Below are 16,936 nucleotides of genomic sequence, written 5' to 3' on the forward strand. Positions count from 1 at the left end.
GGTGATTTTAACCATGTGATTTGGCTTGTAAATGTTGATATGTATTGGCCATTTAAGTTAGCTTAAAGTATGTGTTTGATAAATGATATATGTGATGTATATATAATGCTTTTGTGGTGGCATATCTTAGTATGAAGTATAAATGATGAATTGATATGTTTAAGAAACATGATTTAGGTGATAAAAGATTGAGAAAAATGCATAAGGAAGATAGGAAAAATTATTGATAATGATATGTTGTTTTGGATATGTTTAAGGTTGAGTTTTGAGTAGTGATTTGGATTGTGATATAATGGCTTGATCTGTATATGAATTTGGCATGTTGTAATTGCCTATGTGTGTATTGAAATGGCATGAAGTGTGGTGTTTAAGTATGCTTATAGAGGGTGAGAAATGTGGCTTTAACCAAGCCTATCTTCACTCCACACGGCCGAGCACATGGACATGTGGCTCGACCGTGTGTGACACATGGCCTTGGTACACGGCCGCGTGACCCAAGTCAGTATGTATTCCTTATTTCCCCACGGCCTGGACACAGGCGTGTGGATGACAAACGGACTAGATACACGGGCGTGTAGTCTGGCCGTGTGAGGTAAGTCAGTGAGCTCCACGGGGTTAAGCACGGGTTGGGACACGGCCATGTGTTCCCAACTCGAATGTCCACACGGCCAGAGACATGGGCGTGTCTCTTAGCTGTGTGAGTGACACGGCCAGGGCACACAGGCGTGTGTGTGACCCCTGCAGAGATGAAAATTTTCTAAGTTTCCAAAAGCTTTAAAATGTCATCGATCTAATCCCGAACCTCTTCCGAGCATGTTTTAAGGCTGCGATGAGCCTAGTAAGGGACAATATGATTGTGATTGATAAAAGTTTTAAATTGTATGCAAGATTTATGACTTGAAAGTGTTTAAATGTTTTGATGTAAGTCTGGTAATGCCTCGAACCTTGTTCCGGCTTCGGATACGGGTAAGGGATGTTACACTATCGCTAGGCATAATTTATTGACAATTTTTATAAGAGGTTACATATATTTAATATGACATAAAAAAACTGTTAAATAAACTCTAAGTCATTATAAATTTGTTACTTAAATAATATGTAAAATTAATTGAAAATAAAAATAAAACAAAAACGTTGATAATAAGTTAAAAATTAATCCAAATCATTATATATTTTTTATTTAAAAAATGAACTACAATTAAAATGGAAAAAATAAAAAAAACATGTGGCACTATTTTGTTTTGGGGGCATGAATGGAGCATCGTTTAAGGGCAAGGGATTTCTATTCACTGCTCCAATGCCTATATAAACCTCAATACCATGCTTTGTTTTCCTCACTCATTTGTTTCGAAATCTCTGAACAAAAATGGCCTCTTTCAATTGCTTTGCTTTAGCATTCTTGATGGCTTTGTCATTTGCAAGCATTGATGTTGGGGTAGCAGCTCGTCACCTTCTACAGCAGCCTCAAACGTAAAGTTTGCCATCTTTCCCTAATCTCCCAATGCCATCCCGACCATCATTCCCATGGCCTGGGGTGCTTCCTCCACTTCCTACCACATTGCCAACAGGACTGCCCCCTCTGCCAAGCATTCCCTCAGTCCCCACAATCCCAATTGCAATTCCCCATATTCCTTTCTCTTTTCCACCATTGCCATATTTCCCTAATCTCCCAAACCCTGGGGCGCTTCCTCCACTTCCTACCACATTGCCAAGAGGACTGCCCCCTCTGCCAAGCATTCCTTCAGTCCCCATAACCCCAACTACAGTTCCCTCTATTCCTTTCTTTTCTCTACCACCTTCTCGTTCTACTCTTTGACGTACCGTATTTTTTTATCTGCTGCATACTGGATCTGGTTTAATAAGGTTTTTAGTCATCTTTGTGTCTTTATTATGAGTATTGATTTTGCCCACTTATATTTTTTTGTATAAATGGGACTTCTCCAATTCCCATTATTTGATGTACTTTGATACGTTGTTGCTTATTATATATGGGGTATTTATATATTGATATTCTGTCAATGAAGTAATTAATTACTGTTATGAGTTTGGATAATTAAGAAAAGAATCAAACGATAAATGCAGTCAAGATAATGAGCAGCGTACATCGAGAAGATGTCACTGTTGATATAATGATTCCTGCTTCATTATCTCTTCCAAGTTATCCATTTACATACGATTACTTTCCTCTTTCAATATATTTCCAAGATAATATTTTATATGAATGTCTTTAAATTAGGGTAGTCAATTTCATACAGATTTCGGTTATACTAATTTGTGTGCATTGTTTCAATTTTATACCAAAATATTAATGTTTTTGAAATTAGATCGATAATCAAATCAATCAATTCATTCATTTTTGATTCAATATATTCAACCATCAATACAATTAATTTACTATTCAACAATATAAAATAATATTAATTATTAAAAACCCCAAACTCCTCTATTTTTAAGGCTTTGAATTTTAAAATCCTCTCCCCATCTTTCATCTTTCCTAATTTATCTTCTTCTTTTTTCCCTTTGATTGAATGTTATATGTCAATCTTAATTTTTTACCAGCAAAAAAAACTTATTTTAGTAGAAAAAGTAAGAAAAGAAATGGTGGTTATTTTTTTATGTTAGTGTTTTATTTCATTGAGTGCAAAGATGAAGTGTAACAAAAGCTCAAGGGATTTGAAGTGAAATTTTTATTTTTTCGATTTAGAAAATGTGAAAATACGGCTTAATCGACTGATGATTTGCAGTTTAACTGCAGTTTACTCTAGTTCTCGTGCTCATTGGTTCTTAGTCTGTTTGGTTAGGTTCTAATTAACATTGCGAAACACCCAACCCCATTTTTCTACACTAGTGAAAATTTTGGTCTGTAACACCCTAAAACCGGCCTACACGTCCAAACCAAGTTGGAGAGTCACATCAACCGTTCTAAAAGCCATACCACCATAACGCAATCAAATTAAACAAGTCGTCACATATTATTCATCACAATAGTAATTTAAAGACATAATCTTCATAAATCAATAACATCATAAAATAAATATCCCTAATAATAAAGCTAGCAGAATATCAATAAGTGTCCGACCAAGCTTCCGCGACATCGCTCCAATCAAGACTGATTACCACCTGAAACCCAAGCAATAACAAAGTGAGTTATGAGCTTGGTACGTAAAAGGGAATGTAATTCAACAACGGTGACTTATGGAGAATATCCAGTTCAGAGATTCAGTTCATCCTAGAAGCATGTTTGATCTAGGCTCAGAGCAGAGGTATTACATATGTATACATGTATTATTCTAGTTCAAATATAGTTCAGATCAGATTTGGATGCAATGTTTCTATTTCCATCCTTTACACACCAACTTTTACCATCCCAACACACCACTACGGACATTTAATGCCCATCCATCCCTACACACCTTTAAAGTGTTCAATGACACTTTCACAGAAACGTAGCTTAGCTGCTAGTTCAATGTGCGACAAGTGCTAGAATCAAAGTGATACTTATTATGGCATAGCCATGTTTTCAATACAGACTCACCTTTTTCCTCACAATCTCCCACCACATGTTAATTCATAATACAATAATCCGTAACACATGTTTAGCCATTCTGATAAAATACATAATTAATAAAAATAGTTCAATAACAAAGTGGTGTTACAGTCCATATTCAAGAATGTGATTCACAGATCAGTCTCATGTAAGCAAATTCCATCATTCGTAAACCAAGGAAACTAATATTAGAGTTTAGCACCCTTCTCAGCCTCAAAAACAGTTCTCGGATCCAATATCCTGCCACACGGCCTGGGCCCATGCCCGTGCGCCTTGACCGTGTGGTTTTTACACCTCAAACAGTGACTTACACGGCCTGGGCAAACGTCCATGTCCCTGGCCATGTGAACCCTGCACTAAAATGGCCACATACGGCCTAAACACACGCCCTTGTGGTCATCCGTGTGGTCTTAATTCAATAAACAGTGAGTTACACGACCGTTCACACGGCCTCCATACACCCGTGTGACATACAACGCCTAGTCATACACCCGTGTACCTGTCGTGTGGCGTTGACAGCCATCATTTTTGATGACAAAACTAGCAAAAACTAAGGCTTCCGTTACATACCTTAGACAATTTCAAAGTAGTGACAATGAAGAGAATTTCTGAAACCTAAAACTACCATTCAATAACTCAATCAATCAAGTTTATCAACAACAATGCACAATTATACTCAAAATACCTATGTCAAAAGTTTTGACACCAACTTCCAAAAAAATCAATAGTTACAAAAAATCAACGACAATTACTCGAATTGACTTGCTGAGGTTCACTGCTTTCAATATCCCCGCCTAACAGGGAAACCAAATGATTGACTATCAGAGATTCACGCAACAAACTCAAACAACCATCTCAAAGTATAATATGCAAAGCAAAAAGAGAAAACCTAAAATTTAACGAATCGACATCAAAACTTACTCAATAACCTCCCAAAATAGAATGCTAACAATGTAACTTCAACTAGTCCGTATTCCTTACGACAATTAAAGAGGAAAAGGGAAAATTGGAAAAGAATAAAAAGTAGAGAAGGAAAAAAAAAGAAAAAGGGAAAAATGAAAAACAATAGGAAAGAAGAACTAACGTTAATTGATTATCAATTAACTTCCATTCAGACTTCCAACATTTAGCAAAAATATTTTCCTTATGCATACTACGAGATTCGAACTCAGAACCAGATAGAATACAGACAGATGTTTAACCAGTGAACCATCAGGCTCATTCTTGTCACCCTTTTACAAAGAATTGAACTTAAGTGGGTAGTGCGTGTTTGCGGGTTGGTTCTAAAACAATAAAACTTTTAATAATGTGACTCGAACTTCAAACCTTAAACTCAATCACAGATAACAAAACCATAGATACAAAAATTAGTTACTGTAGATTTTCATAAACAAGTTCTTAAAATTTTGGGGCATTACAACTCTCTCCCCCTAAAGGAAATTTCGGCTCGAAATTTTTACCTAAGTCAAACAGATACAGATATAGCCATCGGATAGATTCCTCCGGCTCTCACGTGGCTTCCTCAGTACCGTGATTCCGCTAGAGGACCTTCACTAGAGGAATAGTTTTCTTGCTCAGTTTCTTAACGTCACGTTCCAAGATCTGAACAGGCTCTACCTCGAATGTCAAGTCTGGTCGTAATTCGACCTCGTCAATCGTAACAATATGTGACGAATTCAATCGGTACCGTCTCAACATCGAGGCATGAAACACATTATGAATTCGATCCAGCTCCGATGGTAACTCTAACTTGTAAGCAATAGGTCCAACTTACCTTAAGATACAGTAAGGCCTTATGAATCTCGGGCTTAGCTTGCCGTTACGTCCAAATTGGAGGAACTTTTTCCAAATTGATACCTTTAGAAACATTTGATCACCTATCGAAAACTCAATATCCTTCTTTTTTAAATCTTCATAAAACTTTTGTCTATTAGACATGGCTTTCAGTCGATCCTGAATTACATTCACAATGCTCTCGATTTCAGAAACCAGCTCAGAACCCAATAGACGGCTTTCACTCAACTCCATCCAACATAACAGAATAGGGTACTTACGACTATATATAGCTTCGTAAGGTGCCATCTGAATACTAGACTGAAAGTTATCTTTGTAAGAAAACTTCGTTAACGGTAGATACTCCTTCCAACTACCTCTGAAGTCTATCACAAAACCCCGAAGCATATCTTCTAGAATCTGAATGACTCGTTCTGACTGTCCATCGGTCTGAGGGTGATATGCAGTACTAAACTTAAGTCGAGTGCCTAAAGCCTTATGAAGTTTCTTTCAGAACCGAAAGGTAAATCGCAGATCTCTATTGGAAATAATAGAGACAGGAATTCCGTATAGCCTCACAATCTCGGCGATGTACAATTTAGCTAACTTCTACAATGAATAATCCATTCGGTTAGTAATGAAATGAGCCAATTTGGTCAACTGGTTAACTATAACCCAAACTGAATCCTTTTTAGCAGGAGTTAAGGCAACTCTGTAACAAAATCCATTGTTACCCGCTCTCATTTCCACTGCAAAATCTTTACCAGTTAAAGCACTTCAGAGGGCAACGATGTTTGGCTTTAACCTTTTGACACGTAAAATAGTAGGACACAAAAGTGACTACCTCCCATTTCTTGCCAAGCCACCAATAGAGTTCTCAGAGATCCTGGTACATATTATTTCCACCAGGATGCATAGCATAGAGGCTATTGTGTGCCTCCTGTAGAATCGAGTGCCTTAATTTTTTGTCATTAGGTACACATATCCGACCTTTGAAGCATAACACATTATGGGTATTCAAGCTAAAATCAAAATTCTCATCTGAGCCAACATGTTGCAATCGATGTATTAAGGATTCGTCATTTTTTTGTTTAGCTCAAATTTACTCTATCCAAACCGGTTTCACCTGGAGTTCAGCTAACAACCCTCCATCCTCAACCAAACTCAAACGAGCTAACATTGCTCTCAGATCTGCCACTGCTCTACGGCTAAGGGCATTAGCTACCACATTAGCCTTACTTGGATGATATTCTATGGTGCAATCATAATCTTTTAGTAACTCGATCCATCGGCGCTGACGAAGGTTCAACTCTTTTTGGGTTAACAAATATTTGAGGCTATTATAATCAATGTAAATAATACACCTTTCACCATACAGATAGTGCCTCCAAATTTTCCAAGAAAATACGGCCTCAGCTAACTCAAGATCGTAGGCGGGGTAATTACCCTCATGTGTCTTCATCTTCTGCGATGCGTAAGCAACTACCTTACCGTCTTCACTAAGCACACATCCTAACCCAACATGTGAAGCATCATTGTAAACCACAATTGAACCAAAATAGGAGCTTGTGTCAGAACGGACTTGAGTTTATCGAAACTAGACTGCTGTGCCTCAGACCACATGAATGGAGTATTCTTATATAATAGCTTCGTCAAAGGTAATGCAATCATAGAAAACCCTTCGATGAACCTTCGGTAGTACCCAAAGAAACCAAAGAAGCTACAAATTTCGGACGTGTTTTTTGGCTGTTTCCACTAAAAAATAGCTTTAATTTTCTTGGGATCAACTCGCATCCCTTCCACCGTCACCACATGACCCAAAAAGGTGACCTCCTGCAACCAAAACTCACACTTGTTGAACTTAGCATACAACTGTTTTCCTCGCAGTATCTGAAGTACAATGCGGAGATGACCATCGTGCTCAATTTCAATTTTAGGGTGGATCAAAATATCATCAATAAAAACCACTACAAATTTATCCAAATACGGTTGAAACACCCGAATCATTAATTCTATGAATGCCGCCAAAGCATTTGTTAATCTGAAAGGCATTACTGAAAACTCGTAATGTCCATAACGAGTTCTGAAAGTAGTTTTGTACACATCAGTCTTTTAGACCTTGAGCTTATGGTAACCCGAACGTAGGTCAATTTTTGAAGAGACGTACGCTCCCTGAAACTGGTCGAACAAGTCATTATTCCTTGGTAACGAAAACTTATTCCTGATCGTCAACTTGTTCAACTACCTATAGTCAATACACATCCTCATCGACCCATCCTTTCCCTTAAAGGACAATATCGGTGCCCCCCACGAAGACACACTCGGTCGAATAAATCCTCTATTAAGGAGTTTCTGAAGCTGTGCTTTTAATTTAGTCAGTTCTTTCAGTACCATATGATAAGGCGCAATGGACACTGAAGCAATACATGGTAATGAATCAATTCTAAACTCCATATTTCTATCCACAGGTACTCTAGGCAATTCCTCGGGAAAGACATTTGGGAATTCTCTTACGGTACAGATATCTCCTATTGACAATTTTTTGGAAGCAGAATCGGATACATATGCTAGGTATGCCTTACACCCCTTTCGGACCAATTTGTTTCCTGGTGAAGTAATCTCGACGCTCTCCAACCATTACCACCTTGTCATTCTCAATCAGTCTCAGAGTAACTCTTTTGGTTGTACAGTCTAACTGACCCAATATTCAACGAGTCAATCCATTCCCAGAATTAAATCAACCTCGTTAAAGGGCAATCCCATTAAATCAGCTGGAAATATCATACCCTGAAGCTCTAAGGGTACTCTTCTATATACTCTATCGACTCGAATTAACTGACCTAACGAACTAACCATAGAAAACTCTCTAGCAATATTCTCAGCAATTAAACCCAGAGTTACAGAAACAATACTAGCTATGTACGAATGAGTACAAACAATTTCAATAAGAGTATAATATGGTACAAAGTGGATAAAGAAGGTACCTGCAATGACATTAGCATTATCGCTTTCCTCGCGACGTCTAGTCATATAAACCAGTACCGGTTGACGAGCCTCAGCCTAACCAGCACCTTTACCCGGTGTTCACTGTCCACTCCTAACTTAGTTACCACCATCCCTATCAGTACCACGACCTCTGAAAGGTTGCTGAGTCTCTCTCGAAGGTCTAACAGAGTTTAGGGCCGAAGTCTGTACGACACCTAGCTCTGAATTAGGTCAACAGGATCGAACCACAATAGAGGCACGCTCTTAATTTCCTCTAGCATTTGCCTTGGTGGTGCTTCCTACAATCAGTACACTGCTGAATCTCTGTCACTACAACTGGTGTCTCAACCCTCGGAGACATGTCAAACCTCACCCGCTTCTTAGGGCATTGAGCAAAACTAGAGGGACTCGAATCCCTCTTAAGTTTATTCTGATCCTTCTTACAGTCGCGCCGTTCACACTCAATGCACTTCACTTCTTTTACTATTTTCACTTTATCAACCAAAATCACGAATACCCGCTCCTTCAGAGGAGCTATCAAAACCCGTAGATCATATCTCAAGCCTTCTTCAAGCCTCACACACTTGTTGTAGTCAAACGCTACCAAAGTCCATGCATATTTTCTCAAGAGTAGAAACTCAGCTTCATACCCAGCTACAGATCGGTCACCCTAAACTAGACTCAAAAACTCGCGTCGGTGAGCCTCAACATAGCTTACCCCCACATACTTACCCTTGAAGGCATTCTTGAAATAGTCTCAGTTTACTTGCTCATGCTGAGCACCGTGCTCAACAGTTAGCCATCACTGATAAGCTTTGTCTTGGAGTAGAGACACTGCGCCCCTCAATTTTTGAGTAGAAGTGTAGTCAAGATCTATCATAATACGTTCGGTAGCCTTGAGCCAATACTCAGCAATAGTAGAGTGATACGACCGAGCCCCGAGACTTATCAAAGGATGACAAGGAACCTTTGAGGTTGCCCTTTGGACTGATAACTCAAGCTCGAGCCAAAAGATTCAAAGAGGCTGTTCCAGCTTTAGCTGATCGAGTATGGGGAGAAAATGTTGTTGGGCTCATTGAACGAACGTGGACAAGTCACCCGAGCAAGCCTTGCAACCTTCTACAAGCCCATCTTGTTCATTCATAGCCCATTGAGCTCAACCCTAGCTCGTTTTTAACTTAGCAAATTTTTTTGCTGGAAATAAGGATTTCAATCCATTTTAGTTATTCTAGTTTTTTTCTTTAATTATGTCATAGTTTGAACATCATTAATATGTGTTCTGCATTTAATAAAGTCATGCATTATGTAACTTTCATGTTAGTTAAGTTTGCATCATTAAATTAAGTTATGCATTAAATAACTCATTGGTTCATTTAGTTTACATCTTAATTAAATTATGTATTTAAACATCTTATTTGTTTATATTAGAGTGTTATTTAATTTGGCTGTTATTTTTTCATAAGTTATAGTGTGTTTAATTGTTCTTAAATAAAATTAATTGTGTGTTCAATTTTTGTTGTAGGAAAGTTTAAAAGGCTGGACACATATTTTAAAGCTACAATAGGGTTGTTCATTTGCCAAGAAGAATCAAATGCTGTCACATTCAAATGGTTGTTCAATTTTGGCATAAAATAGTGTACATTTGGTCACTTAATTACTGGTACAAAAAGGGAACATTTTTGTTCGATATTGAAGCACTAAAAGCTCATTATGGTGGCTTTTCAAATAGACCAAGAGTGTCTCCTCAAGTCTGATCAGTTTTTGGAGTCTTTTTCCTTCATTATGATGCCATTAAAAGAGGAAGTTACACAAGCTTTATGATTCGGTTACAAGGGAGTTGAAGGGACATCAACTAAGTACACTAATGACAGATTAAGTCTTTATTAATGGACAGAGTCATGCATTTTCATCTACACCAGCATCAAATGAAGAGACATGACCATTGGATTTCCTACATGAGTTAAAAATGAAATTAAGGTTTGTAATAACCTTAGTTAATTGCTGAAGGTGAAAGGTCGCAAATAGGTATTCGAATAGCCATAATAGTGCCTATAAATAGATTGTAAAAAAACATTATTTTGGTTAAGAAAACTTTTTATACTTTTATGAATTTTACATCTTTGTGAGTATAATTCAACTCTCATTGTTTTTCTAAGACTCAAGCTGACTTATTTAGCATTGCTAGCGGCATCCAACTTATTTTCTTTGTGAACTTATCACTCTTTGAGTGTAGCGTTCAACCTCGATACCTTTGGTTCCTATCTCCTTATAGATAATGGGTCAAGGTCCTTTTAAACCATCAATCTTTCGACCTTAAAAGTCAATATAAGATTCAGGTCAATACTCCTTATAGTATTGGTTCTTTCTTGGACCTTAACCTTTTTCCATCCATCCGAATTATTCCTTTCAAAGTTCTCTTATTTTTCTTTGTTTAACTGAAACATTCACTTTGACTATTCCAAAACACTTAAAAACCATCTTTGCTTTAGCCTACACTTAGTCGAGTTCACTCAACTCCAAATTGAACAAAACTTATCTATTTTACGATTGGGCAATATTACGACTCGAAATCAACTCACGAGACGAGATTGTATCAAGGAGCTACTCCTATGATGCCCCTAAACAGTTCAGCACCATTCGACCAGAGTTGTTCAATAATCGACCCTCGGCCTCCCAATCTTGGATGGATCCCAGCGACCCTCTCAAGAGCCCAAATCATGGCCTGGGACAGTGCGTTGTCCCTAGCCGTAGGAGTCTAAGACTCCGCCTCTGCAGTGGGAGTACCAACTGTATCGTTGGTCTTCAAATTAGGCATGCTACCCATAGAGGATGACTCGGCTTGAGCTCCTCCCCGGCGTCCTCGACGACCCCACATACCCGGTCCACACTACTACGCGAACTCATATTGCAATCTAGCTACAATTTCAGAATACACAGATCAGTTCACATATCCAGCAAAACGGTTTCACTAGTTTACACCAAGCAATTACCAATAACAGTTAGGTATCATAATCTTTACAACAGAATAGAAATACTTACTAGGTCAGCATCGGAGGCTCGATCATTCCCTAATGTTTGAATGTTTCTATATTAATTTGGTTACTAATTATTACTAGCCATAATTCTCACACATTAAGAGCCTAAACACAGTCCGAGTGTTGACAAACCTGGTTTTGATACCACTAAATATAACACCCTAAACTCGGCCTAGACGTCTAGACCAAGCTGGAAAGTTACATCAACCGTTCTAAAAGCCATACACCATAACGTAATCAAATTAAACCAGTCGTCACATATTATTCATCACAATAGTAATTTAAGACATAATCTCTATAAATCCATAACAACATAAAACAAATATCCCTAATAATAATGCTAGTAGAATACCAATAAATGTTTGACCAACCTTCTGCAACACCGACCTGAGCAAGACTGATAACTACCTGAAACCCACACAATATTAGGGTGAGTTATGAACTCAGTTCGTAAAAACGAATGTAATTCAACAACGGTGACTTATGGAGAATTTCCAGTTCAGAGATTCAATTCATCCTAGAAGCATGTTTGATCTAGGTTCAGAATAGAGGTATTACATATGTATACATGTATTATTCCAGTTCAGAAATAGTTCAGATCAGATTCGAATGCACTATTCCTATTTCCATCCTCTACACACCAACTTTTGCCATCCCAACATACCACTAAGGGCATTTAATGCCCGTCCATCCCTTCACACCTTTAAAGTGTTCAATGACACTTTCACAGAAACGTAGCTTAGCTCCTAGTTCAATGTGCGACAAGCACTAGAATCAGAGTGATACTTATTGTGGCATAGCTACGGTTTCAGTAGAGACTCCCCTTCTTTCACACAATCTTCCACGATATGTTAATGCAGAATACAATAGTCCGTAACACATGTTTAGCCATTCTGATAAAATACATAATTAATAAAATAGTTCAATAACAGAGTGGTGTTACAGTGCATATTCAAGAATCTGAGTCACAGATCAGTCTCATGTAAGCAATTTCAGTTATTCATAAATTAAGGAAACCAATGTCAGAGTTTAGCACCCTTCCCGCCCTCAAAAATAGTTCTCGGATCCAACATCCTGCCACACGACCTGGGCTCGCCCTCGTGTGCCTTGGTCATGTGGTTTTTAAGCACAAACAGTGTGTTACATGACCTGGGCATATGTCTGTGTCCTTGGCTGTATGGTTTTATACTACAAACAGTGACTTACATGGCCCGGGCACACGAGTGGTTTTTACACCCTAAATAGTGAGTTACACTGCCTGGGCATATGCCCGTGTCCCTGGCCGTATGAACCCTGCACTAAAATGGCTATACATGGCCTAAACACACGCCCGTGTGGTTGCTCGTGTGGTCTTAGTTCTATAAATAATGAATTACATAGTTGTTCACACGGCATACTATACGCTCGTGTGACGTACACGGCCAAGTCACACACCCGTGTACCTAGCCATAAGGCATTGATAGCCACAATTTTCAGTGAAAAAACTTGCAAAAACTAAGGTTTTCGATACACACTTGGGACGATTTGAAGGTAGTGATAATGAAGAGAAGTTTCGAAACCTAAAATGACCATTCAATAACTCAATCAATCAATTTTATCAACAACAATGCACAATTATACTCAAAATACCTATGTCAAAATTTTTCACACCAACTTTCAACGAAATCAATACTTATAAAAAAATCAACGACGATTACTTGAATTGACTTGCTAAGGTTAGCTACTCTCAATATCCCCGCCTAACAGGGAAACCAAACAATTGACTATCAGAGATTCACGCAACACACACAAACAACCATCTCAAAGTATACTATGTAAAGCAAAAAGAGAAAACCTGAAATTAACGAATTGACATCAAAACTTACTCAATAACCTCCCAACAGAAAATGCTAACAGCTTAACTTCAACTAGTCCATATTCCTTACGACAATTAAATAGGAAAAGGGAAAATCGAAAAAGAAGAAAAAGTAGAGAATGAAGAAAAAGAAAAAGGAAAAACAGGAAAAATAATGGGAAAGAAGAACTAACGTTAATTGATTATCAATTAACTTCCATCCAGACTTCCAGCATTTAGCAAAAATATTTTCCTTACGCATACTATGGGATTCAAACTCGGAACCAGATAGAATACAGACAGATGTTTAACCAGTGAACCAACAGGCTCATCCTCGTCACCCTTTTACAAAGAATTGAACTTAAGCGGGTAGTGCATGCTTGTGGGTTGATTCTAAAATAACAAAACTTTTAATGATGCGACTTGAACTTTAGACCTTAGAATTTTGAGGCGTCAAACGGTCTGTACCAGTTGCACCAACTCATTCCGATCAATTCCAGTTACACCTGCCGGAACATAGTGCACCGTCCTGTGCATGAATAATATTAAAAATTTAAAACTTTTAATTATTTACTATTATGCTAAAAACATAATTAAAACGTGACTAAATAAAAATGCTACATCGGATTGTAAAGTTTTTTTAAAAAATTAGAATATACTTTCACATTCAAAATATAATTAAGGAAAAAACCATTCACCCGATTATCAAAAAAAAATCGTTCACCTTCCACTTCTTTTACTAAGTAAATGAGCTAAATCCTTAAAATTTCATATTAAATGATGGATTTTATTATTAATTTTGAATTTATTTGAATGATAAATTTTATTTGTTAAATTTATTAATAAATATTTTATATTTGAAATGTATTTAGTTTCATTCATTTTATATTTGTAATATATTTATATACATATCTTAAATAATTTTAAAAAAATTGATAAATCTGAAAAGATACCTATCAATTTGAGTAAAAAAAATCAAACGTCCACTAATACAAAGAAAAGAAATCTCAATTCTTAAAATTTCAATCCTTTATATTTAAAGTTGAAGACAGTAGAAGAAAAATAGGAATAGGTATTAACAATGAAATTAGATTTGAATAACGTTGTCGCTAGGCATAATTTATTGACAATTTTACAAGACGTTACATGTATTTAATATGACATAAAAATTTATGTAAAATTTTGGGATGGAATAGTTTATCTGTATATTTTATTTTTTAGGTTGGTATTAAAAATTAACATGTTTATTTCACAAGTATTATCGTCTTTAAAATAAAATTGTCTTAACATGTTTATTTCGAAGGTGGATGTTTAAATTTCGACTTAAACACAAAGGCAAACTAAATAAATTCTAATCTAAATTTTATTTAGCTCAATTTATTATAAAAATTAACTGCGTAATTAAATCAAATTCGAATTGACTCAAATTTATCTAAACTTGAAATGATTTAATCACAAAATAACTCGAACTTAAAATGATCAAAATCTAAAATGATTTGGATCAATAATGACTAGACATGAAAAACTTAGCCTTAAATTTAAATGACTTGAACCTTAAATAAGAAAAATCCGAAAATGACCTAAACCATATTGGAAGTTTTCATGTATTTTAAGAATTACATATATTATACATATAGATTTGGTTTACTATAAACTTGTAAGACTAAAAATAAGAGAATACGTATGTGCACACGAGGCTTGAGCCTAATAGCTCAATTCCATTCAAATGGGAAATTTTTTTCAATTTTTTCATTGCCCATGATACAAACTAAATCCTAGAAATAGTAAATCCACGAATATCCTTAAGAAGAGGGATATTCATGCCTCAAGCAACAATTCTAATTTTCTAAACTTTTGACTTTTTCATAAACCTAAAATGATCTTAAAATTTTAATACATAAATTGAGACCGTGAAATCTTGAAGGCCAAAGTTTAAGTCAAATTGTGAATAAATTATATGTAAGCCATACTTTAGATTTATTCTAATTATTTACTTCGCTTCTAATGTACATAAACTTTGCCAACATGGAGGATTGGATTGTTCAAGTATTCTATTTGACATATTACTTTAATTAAGGGAATAAATCTAAAAAATTTACACATGAATATTGCCTCAATTTAGAATGTCAAAGGTAAACTTTAATTTAATGTGCATTATGACACTTAAATTATGTTAATTTTGTGTAATTGTATATAATAAATTTTGATTTTGATTTAATTTAATTTGGGTTTGAGGCTCGACTTTTTTGGCCTGAGTCATTATGGGTTTTGATTATTTCATGTATTGTGACAATTCAACCGTTGTCTTTATGGCTAAGATGACAAAAGTGGAAGTCGAAGTAAACATATTGACATTAAGTTTCTAGATGAGCACATTAACACTGAGCAAGCTGATCCTTTGGTTAAAGGCATGCCACCACCTAAAATTTAAGGATCATGTTGTCATTGTGGGACTTGTTCCCACATTGTAAAATTTTATTATAAGAAAGGATTATAAAAAAATTATTAAATTAACTCTAAGTCATTATAAATTTGTTAATTAAAGAATAGGTAAAATTAATAGAAAATAAAAATAAAACAAAAGCGTTGATAATAAGTTAAAATCAATCCAAATCATTATAGATTTTTATTTAAAAAATAAACTATAATTAAAATGGAAAAAATAAAAAACATGGGGCGCTATTTTGCTTTGGGGGCATGAATGGAGTATTGTTTAAGGGCAAGGGATTTCTATTCACTGCTCCAATGCCTATATAAACCTCAATACCATGCTTTGTTTTCCTCACTCACAACTATTCAGACAAAGAACTTTGTCTCATCTGTTTCATTTGTTTCGAAATCTCTGAACAAAAATGGCCTCTTTCAATTGCTTTGCTTTAGCATTCTTGATGGCTTTGTCATTTGCAAGCATTGATGTTGGGGTAGCAGCTCGTCACCTTCTACAGCAGCCTCAAACGCAAAGTTTGCCATCTTTCCCTAATCTCCCAACGCCATCCCGACCATCATTCCCATGGCCTGGAGCGCTTCCTCCACTTCCTACCACATTGCCAACAGGACTGCCCCCTCTGCCAAGCATTCCCTCAGTCCCCACAATCCCAACTGCAATTCCCCCTATTCCTTTCTCTTTTCCACCATTGCCATCTTTCCCTAATCTCCCAAACCTTGGGGCCCTTCCTCCACTTCCTACCACATTTCCAAGAGGGCGCCCCTCTCCCAAGCATTCCTTGGTCCCCACAACCCCAACTACAGTTCCTCTATTCCTTTCTTTTCCCCACCACCTTCTCGTTCTACTCCTTGAAATACCCCATTTTTTTATCTACTGTATACTGGATCTGGTTTAATAAGGTTTTTAGTCGTCTTTGTGTCTTTATTATGAGTCTTGATTTTGCACACTTATATTTGTTTGTATAAATGGGATTTCTCCAATTCCCAATATTTGGTGTACTTTGATACATTGTTGCTTATTATATATGAGGTATTTATATATTGATGTTATGTCCATGAAGTAATTAATTCTGTTATACCATTGTTAACATGAGTTTGGCTAATTAAGAAAAGAATCAAGCGATAAATGCGATCAAGATAATGAGCGACCATACATCGAGATGCCACTTGTTGATATAATGATTCTGCTTTATTATCTCTTCCAAGTTATCCATTTACATAAGAATACTTTCCTCTTTCAATATATTTTCATGATAATATTTTATATGAATGTCAAATTATGTATTAAATTAAGGTAGTCGGTTTAAATCTGATTTG

The 16,936-nt window shown here is 36.4% G+C and overlaps 1 protein-coding gene across 1 annotated transcript; it reads left to right on the top strand.

The window, feature by feature from the left end:
* Positions 1 to 16,026: 16,026 nt before the first annotated feature.
* LOC128286780 (proline-rich receptor-like protein kinase PERK2) lies at positions 16,027 to 16,515 on the top strand. The gene has a single exon (XM_053024481.1). The coding sequence runs from the start codon at positions 16,027 to 16,029 to the stop codon at positions 16,513 to 16,515; it is 489 nt and encodes a 162-aa protein (XP_052880441.1).
* The last annotated feature ends 421 nt before the right edge of the window (positions 16,516 to 16,936 follow it).

The sequence above is a fragment of the Gossypium arboreum genome, chromosome 13, assembly GCF_025698485.1.
Source record: "Gossypium arboreum isolate Shixiya-1 chromosome 13, ASM2569848v2, whole genome shotgun sequence".
Lineage (NCBI taxonomy): Eukaryota > Viridiplantae > Streptophyta > Magnoliopsida > Malvales > Malvaceae > Gossypium > Gossypium arboreum.